General features: G+C 38.6%; 1 protein-coding gene across 8 annotated transcripts in view; it reads left to right on the forward strand.

Annotated features, from left to right (window-relative positions):
• Positions 1 to 16,241, forward strand: part of add3a (adducin 3 (gamma) a) — a 159,091-nt gene that overhangs the window by 118,661 nt on the left and 24,189 nt on the right. For all 8 annotated transcript variants that reach the window (XM_067416252.1, XM_067416253.1, XM_067416254.1 and 5 more), the window contains 3 exons: positions 10,364 to 10,502; positions 14,449 to 14,600; positions 15,061 to 15,141. In XM_067416252.1, coding sequence (XP_067272353.1) covers positions 10,364 to 10,502; positions 14,449 to 14,600; positions 15,061 to 15,141 — 372 coding nt within the window. The remainder of the gene's footprint in view (positions 1 to 10,363; positions 10,503 to 14,448; positions 14,601 to 15,060; positions 15,142 to 16,241) is intronic.

Genomic DNA, 16,241 nt, shown 5'->3' on the forward strand with positions numbered 1-16,241 from the left:
TAAACACAATCCAGCCAGCGAAGCACAGCCCTGCGCCTCTGACCTAGAGTATAGAGAGATTATAGCAAACACGCAAGATTACAGTTAACACACACTGCAGAGATTACAGTGAACATACTGCACAGATTACACCCCTGGAGACATTCCAGTAAACACACACTGTGTTTAAAGGCATGTTCTGGGTTCAATTCAAGTTAAGCTGCATGGATGACATCTGTCACATGCTGTCAATTAACACAGCAAATCATGCCGTCTCGTCCCTTACGACGTAAAAGAAACCTGGAAAAAAAGTATCCCTTTCCACAGTTTCTTTTCAGGATTTGCACTTATAACTTTTTTTAACATTCATGCATTTCATCACTCTGAAGAGTCAATTAGGAATGGGCATTTATTAAAGTATTTAAATATCTGGGCTCAAAAAACAATTTGAATGACTTTATTTTGAGAAAATGAGAGACAGTTTTATTCAAGCTTGTCACCATTTCTGAACAAGCCTCCAATTAGGTCATGTAGTACACAACACGCTTGTTATATCTTAAGGTTTTGTTTCAGTTCAAAACATTAAACAATGTGTGTTAATATAGGCCTAAAGAACAAAAGTATTTTAAGCTCAAGCAGCGCAAGCGGAAAAAAACGCTAATAAAGCAGAGCGCGCCAGTTATCGTGCAGTATGTACATATACACTCGAGTCGGTTTTATGGTTATCGTGTTTATATTGTTTCACATTTGTGAGAAAAACATTAACATCATGTGGAGGATATTATTCTCGAGTGACGACGCGTCCCACTGACAGATGTTGCAGACACACAGATAAGTGTTAAGTGACATTTCTAACAGCGCTTAGTTTTTTTTGTTCTTAAACGCTGACGAAACTTAAAGGAAGTGTACGTAAGATTGTGGCCAAAACTGGTACCGCAATCACTTTAAATGACTGTAGAGCGGTGTACCCCCTCTCCCCTCCCCCTGACTCGAGGTTGCCAGATATGCTGTAGGATCAGCAGGAACGTTTGTAGCTGCAGCTGTGGTAGCTAGAGCAAAAGAAAGAAAGAAAGGAGATCTGGCAACCCGGATGCAGAAACACTACTGACTTTGTGATTGGTCGATAGGAAGAGGGCGGAGCTTCAGGCCAAAACACAACATGACATCATCAACATCAGTTGAGGGCTGAGACAACAACTTTTAAACGACAATATCCTGGCCGGACTACTGTTGTCAGAGATATAAGTATTTGGCCATTTTATGATTAATTGAAATATATTTCTTACATACAGTTCCTTGAAGGGAAGCATGTCTCGAGTTGACATCATTTTGCCAGTTCTCTCGCTCTCACAGGGTGAACATCGGTGATTACCTGTACTCGTGAATGCAGCCGTCTTTCCTCATTCGCCTGGTTTTTGGATTTCTTGTGATTTCTCATTGTGGTGATGTTATGATAAATTAATTTGAACAAAAGTAACTCCAAACATCGCGAGGCAGACGAAGACATTGTGATCAAATACAATCAACTTAGCCTGCTCCACAGTGGATTTAGTTATAACTGCGAGCTTTAGAAGGATTTATTGTGGATTCACTGCATTTACGCAGTAAAAGTCAAATAGTGTTTTTAATTTTCAAATAGTAATTACAGATCAAATATTCAACTATTCGTGCACACCCCTAGTGTCAATAGTGCTATAGATTTGTATAACGCGATATACACAATATAACAAAATCTTTAATGATAGACTATATATAATAATTTAATAATTATTCCGTAGTATAGATGAATATTGACAGACAGCCCAGCCCTAGTATCTATATGCATTTTTAGACTTAACTTTTTAGTCTTGAAGAATGACTTGTTTGTAGCATCAGTAAGAAAATCAGTATCAGAATCACCAATCGGTAATCTCTTACTTTTTGTGTTTGACTTATTGAAGATCTTTGAGGTTGTCATCTTTGGGAGATCATGTAGGATTATAATAACTGTATAATTTCCAGTAATGCAAATAATGAATTTGCTTTTGTAAAGACCATAACATTTAATTAAACTATATGTATATATACAATTGTTTAATATAACAATTTAAAAATATTTTTAAAACATTAAAATATACAATTTAGTTTTAATTATAAAATAAAAATTAAAAACATAATTAAAACATTAAAACACTATGTAAAATATTATACATTTTTTTTTTTTTTGTGCTGGTGGAAAGGAGAAATCTGAACTTTTGCAACATCCTAGAGTAGTGTTGTCACGATACCAAAATTATGACTTCGATACGATACCAGATTAAAATACCTCGATACCGATACTAAATCGATACCACAGTAAAAAACAAACAAAAACAGAAAATATGAATAATATGACAACATAACTTATTATTCATTGTTTTATTTTTGTTACTAAAAATTCACTTGGCCAGCATGTTCCTGCCCTGGTTTTTGCCCATTCCCTCCTCTTATTGCTATAATATCTGCATGCCAGTGTGAAGATCCTCACAGAGATCACATTATCAATCATGTTATCATTCACTAACCTTTCACTTCTCAACAGGTTGGGATGAACAAAATCTTATTTTTTGATTCGAGTAATTTAATATTTTTTTAAGATGTAATCTTATAATTATAATATAGATTTTTAGTTGAATCTTGTTTTTAAAAATAAGCAAAAAATGCAAATTACAAACAATATGACAAAAACAGTTCTTTATTTTTCAGCTTCATTGGGTCTATTTAACAGTAGCAAGTCAAGAAAGAAATTAAATAATCAAATATAAAACTGCTTACTTAGTCTTCACTCTATAATTTAACTATACACTGATTCTTAATAAATATATTTTAGTTATTTAGCCAAACGTGGTGGTTTTCTATTTTTCATTGTTTGCTTAACATTAATCACAGAATATTAGGTCTGGCTTAAGACCTGCACTGATCTAATTACCTCAGTTGTAGGCTACACGTTCACTAAAGACATATCCGACTGTGTTTACCTGCATACTCGCCAGACCATGCATTTTAACATATTTTTGACCATTCAAACCCAAATAATAAGCCGCGAAAGAACTGAATGGCAATCGCATGTTTGTTGTCTGAAAGGCGAGCACGTCCCGCGCGGCGCTTTTTCTTCTCATGCGCGCATATTTCTGTTGCTTTCATCATGCGTTGCGCGTATATATTTAACTCTTCTACTACTAATGTTTATTGAACGGCTGAAGCAGAGCTCTGCACATACGTCCTGACACCTGCTGTCACACGCACATTAAGAAATGCAGCTCATAGGCACTGTCCTCCTTAAAGTACTGGTACTAATAAAAGTCCATATCGTACCGTTAGTAATAGAAGGGTATCGCAATACTTTTCTAGTACCGGTATATCGTGCAACACTATCCTAGAGCAGATCTAAAAGGTTGAGCACTTTAGCGTCTATATTGTGATTGTATCCCTCTGTAATTGTGATAAAGACAGAGGCGGTGTGACAGCGGGGTTAATTACGGCATCTCCTGCTGGCCTTTATGAGCCGCAGCTGTCCGAGCACGTGTTTGAGACACACTGTATACTATTCTCACTCATCCTTTACTCTGTATGGAGACGAGCCAGGCAGGGTAGGCAGCAGGTGTATCGGCACACAGGACTGTGTGTTTACGTCTGCGCTATCAGTGCTGATTCAACAAGCCTCTCTTTCATCTCGCTCTCTCTCTGGAGCGTCAGGGTTTCCACATGTGTGTGCGTGTGGAAGAGAACTGCTTAAATTACACGTCTGTCCGTAGACTGTGTTTAAGGTCAGACTATTATAGGCAGGGCGGAGTTTGCTATGCTTAGACCTCATCTGTGCTGTCACGACCAAAACAAATGAAGACATCTCAATGTTGACGCAAGCCGCTCTGGAAACGGAGGTAAAATAGCGGTTTGCTCTGATAGACCGCAGGCTTTGCTTCTCTGATATTTGCTTAGGAAGTTAAACAACATGTTAATGTTATTAAACTGTATTGGCAAAATTGAATTTGTCTTGAATTTCCTCCCTTGGGTTATTTTTAGTTCCCCAACTCCCCTCTGTTTCCATTTTCAGCGTTAAAGCATGCCATTCCCAGTGTCGTAGCTGTTTTCCAAGAGCGGTTTGTGGTTTGGGTCGGTCAGGACCCTTACGTTTGAGTGGATTTCATGCTGAGAGGCAGACGGGAACGTTCACACCCTGTCCCGGGCGTCCAGTTCTCATTCAAGCAAATTTAATACTCACACAGGGAATTAGAGCCCAGGATATCTTCATCTCACCTTAGTACTTCAGCTACATTTAGCCATTTTTGGCTCAGGGCATTTTGTTTGAAGAGCGGCCCATGTGCTCATAGAGTGAGGTAAAGGGTTACTAAAACAAATTCACCTTGTCTGATCAGAGAGCGCATTAAAACTGACTCTGGCCCACATTACCAATGTCTTAAAACCTAGATAACAGCCATCTTCCACGGATATAGTTTTGTGGTTTGATATTAATGTAGTTACTGTGTTTTGTATTATGAAGTTAGATCTTTACCGCTTTGATCTGATGACAAGTGTGGGCATAATAGCCCATGTTTTTGTGATGGCGTAACCCTGTGCAAGCATGTTGGCTGCATGGTTTGTTTTGGAGGCGTGTTTGATTCCCACGGTTAATCTTTCATCAAGCTCTTCACCCTATAAAGCACGTCGCTGAACTGATCTCCAGAGTGCTTTTGTGCTTTTCACTCGCACCTATTTGGTGTAGTTTACTTACACCTGCTACAGACCACAAATCAACTGTACGAGATGGGTCTAATGAACTTGGGTACGACATGTTTAATTGTAGTCTATGACTCAAGTTAGTATAGAAGAATAAAACGTCACCAGCATGCGCTAGTGCTAAACAAATAGAGCGATAGAGCTTTAGCTATTCTGGTTTTTATTTGCACTGAAAAAAAGTGGAAGAAGCGAAAGAGGAGAACATGGGCACGGTCTTGACTTGGGAAAGAGGCCAACTTTGCAAATGGAGCTCGTGGTAGTGATTAATACACCATTTCATGTTGAACTTTTTATCGGCTAGTCAGTAGATGTAGGTCGTAGCACCAAACACACTGATGATCATGCTAAATATCAGTGCAATGGCAGTCTTTGAACCGCTCTCACTGCACGACGTATGGCCACCGTTTTGGAGCCACAACCACATAAATTGCCACAATTGTCATCTTTCGTCTACAACAGCCCAAAATTGTACAATGTGTTGCGGGCATTAGACAAGCATCACTATTACTATTACTCATACGTGCGGTCTCATTAGCGAAATTACTGCAACATTTTTCAAGTAAAAACGTCTTTTGTCAAAAGTAAGCGTTTTTTGACGCAAAGCTCACACAGAAGTCACTTTCAAACCAAGCAGCTTTCTTCTGTTAAACATGGTGAACTTGCATGACCCACTTGAATGCTGTGGAATGGGGCTGGGCGATATGGAGCAAAAAATATATCGATATATTTTGCTATCTCGATATACGATATATATCTCTATCTTTACAGGAAAAATAACCCCCTAAAACTACAGCAAAAACAAATATGCCAAATACCACAAATTCTTTTTTTTATTGAAGTGCAAAGAGGTAGGCAGTTCATGTAGGAAATTGGCTTTTGCGACATTTAAAAAAAAAAACTCCCTGATGTCATAAATAATAATAATTTAACTGTAAAAGAAAATAAATAATGCATATAGCCTTATTTTCATTCATTTCATGCTTTCAAAAGATTAATCAAAGACTCCTTTTTTACAGTTAAAGTAAACCGTAAGCATTCTGCAGAAATATAGGGGCATGACTGAGATATTAATAAACTGATTTTGTCATAACACCACTTCCTGTTAAATTTGTATCAAAATTCAAACAGTAGATGTCGCGCTCTTTACTAAAGCGTGACTGAGCGCCTCATCATGCGGATCATGTAGGCTACACATGAGCCGATATTCACTTCTTTTCCAGTTACAGAACGAAATATGAATGTCAGAAGGTAGGCTATATGATAGGCTTAGGCTACAGCACAACTTACAGAAGAGCACTGTCTCATAGGACACCCAGGATGTCTCGTATTTCCCTCTTGGTTAAAACATGAATAGACGACCTATTCATCATAATCCCGCGATAAAGCTGACAAAATAATAATGATATTGCAATCATTTTTAAATGTTTTCAAATGATATGCGATCATTTTGACATTTTAACCGAAAACCCTGCGATCAGTTAGACACTAATCATAAACTGGCATGATTGTGACCGCGTCTCGCACCAATAGTGTCAATCCCTGACTGTGGGTGAAACTTGCGATTTGAACTATGATGAGCATTAATATTTCTTTATGATTTTTAGCAAGCAGTTGTGTTAGAAGGAAAATCATGGTCCCTAACTGAGTCTTAAACAACGCACTCGCTTGTAAACATGATAACTAATCCTCACCTGGTTGCGACGCTGCCGTGTTCAATGAAACGACACGCGAGGGGAGGGGGAACAAAAGCAATGAGGCGGGAGGCATGCGAGCGCAGCACAGAGAAGGCAAACAAGCGAAGTGGCGGAATGAAAATTAAATATAAACAACATATCTATATATATACAATATGTACAAATCCATATCGAGTTTAAAAAATATCTTGATATATTTGAAATATCGAGATATCGCCCACCCCTACTGGAGAGAAATATATGATCCTTTGCCCAATCTCGTGGATTCCTATTAAAATGACTGGATTTTGCCCACAAACATTCACAGAACAACAGCAAATGTGACCACCCCTTTACAGTTAAAATGTTAACAAACCCCTAACCGTAGTTTTGGGCCATTATGTTTGCAATTAGGGCATGGATTTATGTGGCTTCTTACTTTCGCCTTTTCTCAGTGTATGCTTGAAAAATTAGGCTCTTGTTCAAAACTAAACAAACTTAAAGGCCAATGTAATTTGATTCCTGTGTAGTTCTTTTCACCCTAGATTAGGTAATCAAGCCCCAGCAAACGGCACTGATGGACAAACCACATGCATAAACTCTGTGAGAGTTTGGCAGAGACCGGCTGCACATGGACACACAAACACCATGCTCACTTCCCTGTGGCCGCTTGCTGGATGTTTCTATGGAAATCAAATTGGAAGACAGAGCCGTACTTTAGCCCAATCTCCAGACCTGTAGTGCTTGCTAGGATACCACTGCGGCGAGAAGTTAAAGTCCTTTATGGGACACACAGCCCAGCCTGGAAGGATAATCTTTAGATTTGAAGTGGACTGTCCATTTTGGATGGCTGTTTCCCTGTAGTCTTGCACATAGAGACTGTCAATTTTGCACATTAATCTGTCCAAGAACAACCCAATATTTCTTGCCACAGTAATAGACTAGCAAGGGTGGAAAAATGTGGCAGACTTTCTGTTGATTGATAAATAATAAGTACTTTACACACAAGCACAAAGCAAGAACCGGTCAGCTCATGAATATCAAGTTAACTATATCTAGTGCATATCTAAGAGTATCTCTCAAAGACTTTGTCAATAACCTCAGAAACTTCAGAGCAAATCTAATGATTGATTGATTGGTTATTGCAACCCGGTACTATATTAACTCAACTTTAACAAGCAAATATTTATCCCAGTGCCTGCAATTTGCATAATTACGCTGATTTTTAACTTCTGCTCACCATTTTGTGTGCAAAATACATAAGCATAAGAGTGGTTTACCTTATGGTTTATGCATATGTTTTTGCATAGTGTTTGCATGTATTCTGCTTGTTTAGGACGTATCAGTGTGACAATCTCGCATACTGTGCTGAAGGAAGTTTTACATGCATCAGCTCACATCCAGACACTTACTCACACCTGGTAATAAGACAAGTCTTTGTGCAGTTGTACAGTAAGAATGAAGTCATCATAACTGAGGTGTTGTGTCAATGAATCTCCTCTGTTATTACCTGCAGCATGTGCGCGCTCCATCAGTGTCTGAGATTCAATCTTTTGTCTGAACCCTTTGATCCTTCAGCCTGAGACTCCGAGCAGGTGTGCAGAATGACAGCACATCATAAAGGAGAGCTTTATTACTTTTTTAAAAAATTAGTTATAGATGGTTTCCTTACTTAAACATTGAAAATACATTTTCAAGGTTCCCGTGGAAGACTTTAAGTCTTAATTACATTTTTTAAACTGGTGTGCTGTTTTTTTAAATATAATCAGCCACCATGGATCCTGAAAGAAAACAAAACTGGCAGGAGGAAGAAGCGACTGCCACTGCTTGCTGAATGAGTCGGCGTTTTTTATTTATTTATTATAAAGCCCAACATTAACCAGCGCTGAAAAAGATGATAACTGCAGATACCGTTTGGTTAACTGTTTGTCGTCAAACATTTCGAACGCATTTTTCTCCCTCTCTTAAAAGATTTGCGCACGTCTCTGTCTCCTCAGTGCCATCACAAGCCCCTATTAGCGGCAACTAACCGCTTGAGATACCTCTCGAGCTGTCTTAAATAACTGGGAGAGTAAGAGCGATTCTTAGCTTTAAGGAATTTGACTTTCTTTTATACTTAAGTTTAAAAGTAGGAGTAAATTTCATGTATTCTCAGCACTTAAAGGGGTATTTCAGCGCTGGAAAGATGAATCTGTATTTAAACTGGGTCATTAATGTAGTAGAAATGTGAAATTATTTTTGAATTTGAACTAGACTGAGAAAAGACAGAAAATGTATTTTTGTTTCATGGGGATGAAAGACTACAATTCCCAGAATGCTTCGCTGCCATGTGAGGCCATTCCCAAAGCCACCACTACTGGATTACAGTGACTGAGTTAGAGAACAGATGCTACAATTAAATACTGAACGTGTCTGTTCAATATATTGATCGAGACGCCACGTGAGTCTCACAGCACTAATGCTGCAGGAGTCAGATTACATTTAACGTCATGAGCTGAATGAGCTTTCGTGATAAGAGCTGAGGTCAACGCGACTACACTCGCGGCATACATTCACAACGCGTGTTCAGTCTGGCGCGTTTTCAGTTCATGCCTTTAGAAGCTTAACTTTCATAAAAATTTGAGAAGTTAAAGGGTTCCTTCAGCGATTAGCATATGGCTTTGCATCAGTAGAAACCCTGGAGTATATTCAAATGATTGTGCTTTCCCCCCTCATATCTCCCTGAGACAAGAGATTTATGCATTTTATTTCTGGAAAAATTCCTCCTATGATGCAAATTGATGATATTTGCATCATAGGAGGAATGTTTGGCCAAAGGCTAAAGACTACAGCCAGCAGAGGGAGCCATTTCCGCATGTTTTGAATCTGCGCATGGGGGATGGGAGATTACACTCAGCTCGCAGGGAGAGCTCAGCTACAGGCACTCATTTAAACGGAGCTATGGTGAGCAATGTAAGTCTTCAAACTTCTTAAATTAATTTCTATGAAAGTTAAGCTTGCAAAGGCATGAACTGAAACGCGCCAGACTAAACTCGCGTTGTGAATGTATGCTGTGAGTGTAGTCGTGATTACCTAAGCTCTCTTTACGAGACCTCATCAGCTCATTTTTTTTTCACTCGTGCAGTAAGTGCTCAGTGCTGTGAGACTCGCGCGGTGACTCACTCATTATATTGAACAGACACGTTCAGTTTTTAATTGTAGTGTCTTCTCTAACTCAGTCACTGTAATCAAGTTGGTGGCTTTGGGAATGGCCTCATAGGGCAGCGAAGCATTCTGGGAATTGTAGTCTTTCATCCCCATGAGACAAAAATAAATTTTTTGTCTTTTCTCAGTCTAGAAGGCACCAAATTAAAAAATAATTTCACATTTCTACTACATTGAGGACCCAGTTTAAATACAGATTCATCTTCCCAGCGCTGAAGTACTCCTTTAAAACACTTACATTGCTCAGCATAGGTCTGTCTAAATGAATGCCTGCAGCTGCGAGCTGTGCTGTGAGTGTGATCTCCATCTCCCATGCGCGGGTTGAAAACATAAGGAAATGGCTCCCTCTGCTGGCTGTAGTCTTTACCTCTGGCCAAAAATTCCTCAGATGACGCAAATATCGTCAATTTGCATCATGGGAGGAATTTTTCCAGAAATAAAATGCATAAATCTGTTGTCTCAGGGGGATATGAGGGAGGGAAGCACAGTCATTCTAATACTCCTGGGTTTCTACTGATACAAAGCTTGATAAATGCCGGCCCAGATTTCCTTCTGTTTGGTCACCTCTAGCTCTTCAGAGTGAGTGGAGTAGGCCTCTGGGTTAATATACTTAACTAGGTGTCGAGATACAAGTGGAAAAACAGTACGTGGAGGTTTAAATGTGCAGGAGCATGAGAGGATTACAGCTGTGTGTTCATCTCTCATTACTGTGTGTAAGACATCTCTAATCTCATGCTTGCTTTCTCTTTCAGGCATTTAGGGATGAGCTAGAGGGAATGATCCAGGAACAGATGAACAAGGGGAATAACCCAGCAGGACTGCTCGCTCTGCGGCAGATCGCAGACTTCTTCATGGCCAGCTCCGTAGCCGGCTTCTCCACCTCGCCCCTCAGTGAGTTTCGGCATGGTGCATCTCCAATGCAGCAGATTAAAACATTCCTTCAGTCCTTCAATCTCACAGACTACCCCACTCCTCCAGCTGGTCAGAGTAATACAGTTCAATTCCAATTAAAGCCCATTTAAAAACAGCCTTGGTTCACAAAGATCTGTACATAAAAAATTAGGGCTCTGCGATATTGAACAAAAATGCGATATGCAATACCTTGTTAAATAATGCGATATTTCGATACGTGATACGATATTGCAATTAGTGTGTAAAATCTTTTTAAATAACATAAAAAATATTTAAAAACTGAGAATGATCCCATTTATGTGTCTTCACTACAACTTCTAAAAGTGACCAGATGTGTTTTTAGCAAAAAGGAATGTCACAAATCTAAAAATATAAGTTTAACATCAATGTAAACAAACAAAATATGTAATTCAGACATGAAACTGAATTGAAGGAATCACACGCTTTCTGAGAGGCGGCTTGTGCGCACGTTTCGATGTGTGTGTCAGGCAGCGCGAGAAATAGTTAAATAACTCTTATTAACATCAAGCAAGGCATATAAGTAACAGTCGTGCGCCCAGTCTATTCTCTACTGTATGCGTCGCAGCTTCGACCTAAAACGTACACTTTCACAATGTTGAAGCAGCCTATTAAAATCATTCAGATATTGCGTGCTGTTGCGATATGCATATTGCGACATATACAGTAGCGATATTTTGATCATTTCGATATATTGTGCAGCTCTATAAAAAATATACCAATTTTTTTTCTTTTTCTTTTTTTTTTACCATATGTGTGTTTGCATCCCTGGCAGTTACAAATTGTAAAAAGCACAAGAGAAAAGATGTTTTTTTTTTACATACAGGTCACTAAATAGCTTTTCCCAATAAACAAACATTGAATGAAATATGACCAGCCAACTCAAGGAAGTCTTTGCATTCTTTTATCTTACTACCTCCCCCCCTTTATCACCCCATCCAGCTCTCCACACGTGTCTGTTTTCTCTCTGTGGTCTGCTATGCGGAACTAATCAGTGGAACTTGAAACAGTGAACCCCTTTCAGTATATACTGTACATTCAGAGTCAGAGGCTATTAACAATCCATAGGTCTAGAGTATTTTCTAGAACAAGTCATGGATAGCTGCATCTGATATTTAGAAATAAGAGTTTAATGTACTGTGTATACATAGTTCAAAAAGCAAAGCTCCTAGTTAGGCCAGACTAGTTATGACTGCATACATATATGAAGTCTATTTAATGGAGATTTTGAAAGCAATTTTCAATCTTACTCTGTGCTCCCGATTTATCCAGCTGAAATTCTATAATGAGTTCTGGAATCTTCAATCTACTGGAGTTCTGAAATGAGTTCTAGAATGTTTAGTCAACTGGAGTTCTGAAATGAGTTCTAGAATGTTTGGTCAAGTGGAGTTCTGAAATGAGTTCTAGAATGTTTAGTCAAGTGGAGTTCTGAAATGAGTTCTAGAATGTTTGGTCAAGTGGAGTTCTGTAATGAGTTCTAGAATGTTTAGTCAAGTGGAGTTCTGAAATGAGTTCTAGAATGTTTGGTCAAGTGGAGTTCTGAAATGAGTTCTATAATGTTTAGTCAAGTGGAGTTCTGTAATGAGTTCTAGAATGTTTGGTCAAGTGGAGTTCTGAAATGAGTTCTAGAATGTTTGGTCAAGTGGAGTTCTGCAATGAGTTCCAGAACGTTTAGTCAAGTGGAGTTCTGAAATGAGTTCTAGAATGTTTAGTCAAGTGGAGTTCTGAAATGAGTTCTAGAATGTTTAGTCAAGTGGAGTTCTGAAATGAGTTCTAGAATGTTTGGTCAAGTGGAGTTCTGTAATGAGTTCTAGAATGTTTAGTCAAGTGGAGTTCTGAAATGAGTTCTAGAATGTTTGGTCAAGTGGAGTTCTGTAATGAGTTCTAGAATGTTTAGTCAAGTGGAGTTCTGAAATGAGTTCTAGAATGTTTGGTCAAGTGGAGTTCTGAAATGAGTTCTATAATGTTTAGTCAAGTGGAGTTCTGTAATGAGTTCTAGAATGTTTGGTCAAGTGGAGTTCTGAAATGAGTTCTAGAATGTTTGGTCAAGTGGAGTTCTGCAATGAGTTCCAGAACGTTTAGTCAAGTGGACTTCTGAAATGAGTTCTAGAATGTTTGGTCAAGTGGAGTTCTAAAATGAGTTCTAGAATGTTTGGTCAAGTGGAGTTCTGTAATGAGTTCTAGAATGTTTGGTCAAGTGGAGTTCTGAAATGAGTTCTAGAATGTTTAGTCAAGTGGAGTTCTGTAATGAGTTCTAGAATGTTTGGTCAAGTGGAGTTCTGAAATGAGTTCTAGAATGTTTGGTCAAGTGGAGTTCTGTAATGAGTTCTAGAATGTTTAGTCAAGTGGAGTTCTGAAATGAGTTCTAGAATGTTTGGTCAAGTGGAGTTCTGAAATGAGTTCTAGAATGTTTAGTCAAGTGGAGTTCTGTAATGAGTTCTAGAATGTTTGGTCAAGTGGAGTTCTGAAATGAGTTCTAGAATGTTTGGTCAAGTGGAGTTCTGTAATGAGTTCTAGAATGTTTGGTCAAGTGGAGTTCTGAAATGAGTTCTAGAATGTTTGGTCAAGTGGAGTTCTGTAATGAGTTCTAGAATGTTTAGTCAAGTGGAGTTCTGAAATGAGTTCTAGAATGTTTGGCCAAGTGGAGTTCTGTAAACTGTTCCTGACATATAGAAAGCTTGAGTTCAAAGATGAGTTCTGAAGTATGTCATCAAATGCAGATCTAGAATGAGGTCTGGGCTACGGTTCCCAAAAAGCACCTTTTTTTTGTATTAATCATAATGACCGTACATGATATTGATGAATCGTTCTCTTAATTTGTATATGCTGGTTTTGCATTGATGTAAAGATTACAGTGACTAAAAGCTTGATATTTAGCTACAAAATGTTTGAATCTGTACATTGTTTCCAACAAGAATGAATTTTAAAGAAAACATTGCTAAAATCATATATAACAAAGTATTATGTGATCTAAAAACACTGAAAATAATATTATTTATTATTTCCTTGGCAATGTGTCATGCTTGTCTATGGCAGATATATTGCTTTTATTTCCTTTTTCCTTTTAACATTTTTCAGAAACGTATGTGTCAAAGGGTTAACAGAGTACATGTGCCAGCCAGGTACTAAAACAACCTGAACATTATGCACTCGCACCAATGCAAACGTGCAAGTTAAAATTTTAACTCGGGCAATTATCGCATTTGCGACCGTTTTGGTTGCAATCTAGTGCCCTGTTTCTGGAAAATTAAGCTAAGTGGAACTCAAGAAAGAGTTCTGGAATGCAGTCAGCTGGAGTTAAAGGAAGTGTTCCCCAAACCTGTAATAACTGAAGGTCTGAAGTGTGTTCCGGATTGTTTAGCTGTCTGGAATTCAGGGATGGGTTCTGGAGGATACACTGCTTTAACTTTACTTCTATCTTTACTTTAAATGTGATATTGTAGATGTGAAGAGCATCTACGATATCCTTTTTACACTATTATTGGATTTCCGTATTGTTCTTTGACCAGAATCCCTAAAGCTTCTTAATAAGCTACGGTAAATTGATTTCAGGAGTGTTTTTAGTTGTATAAATTAAGTCTTACTAAAACATCTTTATTAGATTTCAGGCGCATCAGTGTTTAATGGACACTTCTGAGGTGTTATCAGTTAATCAGGACACACTTAATATCTGAGTTTGATCAGTATCAGGGTATCGATTTACACACCAATTTGTTGTCCACATTCCTTTGAGTGCAGTACTAAATTGTCAAGTTGTGCTCTCAGGTGGCATTTTATTAATATACATCTTGGTACTTTGTTTTTCTTATTAGATGTTTAAAACTTGGTAACGCGAACAAACACGAAAAAAGCATGTTTGCTTGTGCTGTGTTTTTATCCGTTCTTGAATTGTTCCCGGTTTTCTTAGGTTTGGGCATGGTGACCCCAATAAACGACATGTTCAGCCTTGAGTCCAATACTATGGTGAAGGGAGAGAAACAGACCCGCTGCAAACTGGCCAGCCTCTACAGAATAGTGGACCTGTTCAGCTGGGCCCACTTCACAAGCTGTTACATCACGGTAAGGCAAAGCTTTCTATATATCGGTACCAGAGATTAAATATTATAGTTGACTTTGTGCCAGTATTTTACAACAAGGAAATGAAAGTGAATGACGTGCATGGTGTTATCCAGTATTTTGCAATCCGTTCCTGCAGGCAATAAACATTATACTTCCTATTATCAGACACAGACGTTTAATTCATTGAGCCAAGAAGCTCTTCTATTCATTTCATCCCCAATAATGTCATATTATACTATGATATTATTAATAAATTATACACGGCTACTTTTGAATGCCGTCAAGGGATAAATATGCTGCTTGTCATCATAATTTTGTGGCATCTCTGCCCATGCTGATATGCTAAAAAAGGGAAATTTCTGAATATTTGGGATGCCTTTTGGAATGGATTAAAAAACCTTGAGCTAACTTGATCAGAAGAAAAACACAGCTGCTTATTTGTGTTTTTTACAACTTGTAGGTTCGTGTCAGTAAGGAGCAGGATCATATCCTCATCATCCCCAGAGGGCTGTCCTTCGCTGAGGCCTCTGCGTCCAATCTGGTAAACAAACTGTCTGTCTCACGTTATCACAGCAGAGCCTGATAGCAGTTCTGGGAACGGCTTGAGCATCACACACACAGGGCTGCCGGGGTCACTTTGAGCAGGGACTTCAGCTCAAACTCGCATTCCAGTAAGACTGAAAATAGATTTGATTCAGGGTTGTCGTTCTTACCTTCAAAATTCATTTATCAGTTACATATTATGTTGAATAAATGATGAATTAATCCTTCAGGTTTGATCGAACAGCTTCTAGGTTATATTTTATGCGGCTTTGGCATTTCCGTTTTCTTAGTGGTGTAACGGCCTGTTTAAATTGAGACATTAATATTGCCCAGAGTGTAATAATAGTTGAAATAATATATGGTTTGGGTTGGGATTTAAGTCTGAAATGTGCCGTGCACACAAGGGAACGTGTTGGCAGACTTTGACTGAGCTCTCTGATCGTTGCCAATGTTTGACGTGCTTCATCAGCCGCTTATTTCTTTGAAGTGTCAGAGTGGGTTTTGGATTCGTACTAGCCCGTGTGTTCATGTCAGTCGGAGGCTTTTAGTGCCTGTAGTTGTTCATGCTTATTATTTTGTAATCGTATTGTGGTGGTTCTTAATCCTAGTCCTGGAAAACCCCAGCACTGAACATTTTGGATATTGACCTAAGTATACTCCAGTTTTGATGTTGAACGAACAGATTTAAGCGACTCCATTTAATAGCGTGTGCCTTTGCACTCGACACACTAGAGCGCACTAGAAAGTTTCATTCCTGTCCAGTGTCTGTGCTATTTTGTCTCCAGAAGTTGACAGATAAAAATGTCTTTGTACTTTAAACTAGAGTTGCATGCATCTAAAGGTAAGAGAGGCCAGCAATAGTAAGCTTGCTTTAAAATAATGAGATCCCACTCTCTCTTCAGAGTGTCTCCAAAGCCACACCTCCTTCACAACACATGAACACACACAGACGAGTCTGCAGAACATCACGAGAGACGCCTTCTAAAATGCCTCAGTTTCAAAGCACATAACATTACAATAATTAAACAATTTACAGAGCTCTAGTTGAACCACCTGACTTCTGCAGGTTCATTTTGAGTTGATAGTTTTAGTGATAGT

Source organism: Pseudorasbora parva, chromosome 14 (genome assembly GCF_024679245.1).
Source record: "Pseudorasbora parva isolate DD20220531a chromosome 14, ASM2467924v1, whole genome shotgun sequence".
In the NCBI taxonomy this organism is placed as follows: Eukaryota; Metazoa; Chordata; class Actinopteri; order Cypriniformes; family Gobionidae; genus Pseudorasbora; species Pseudorasbora parva.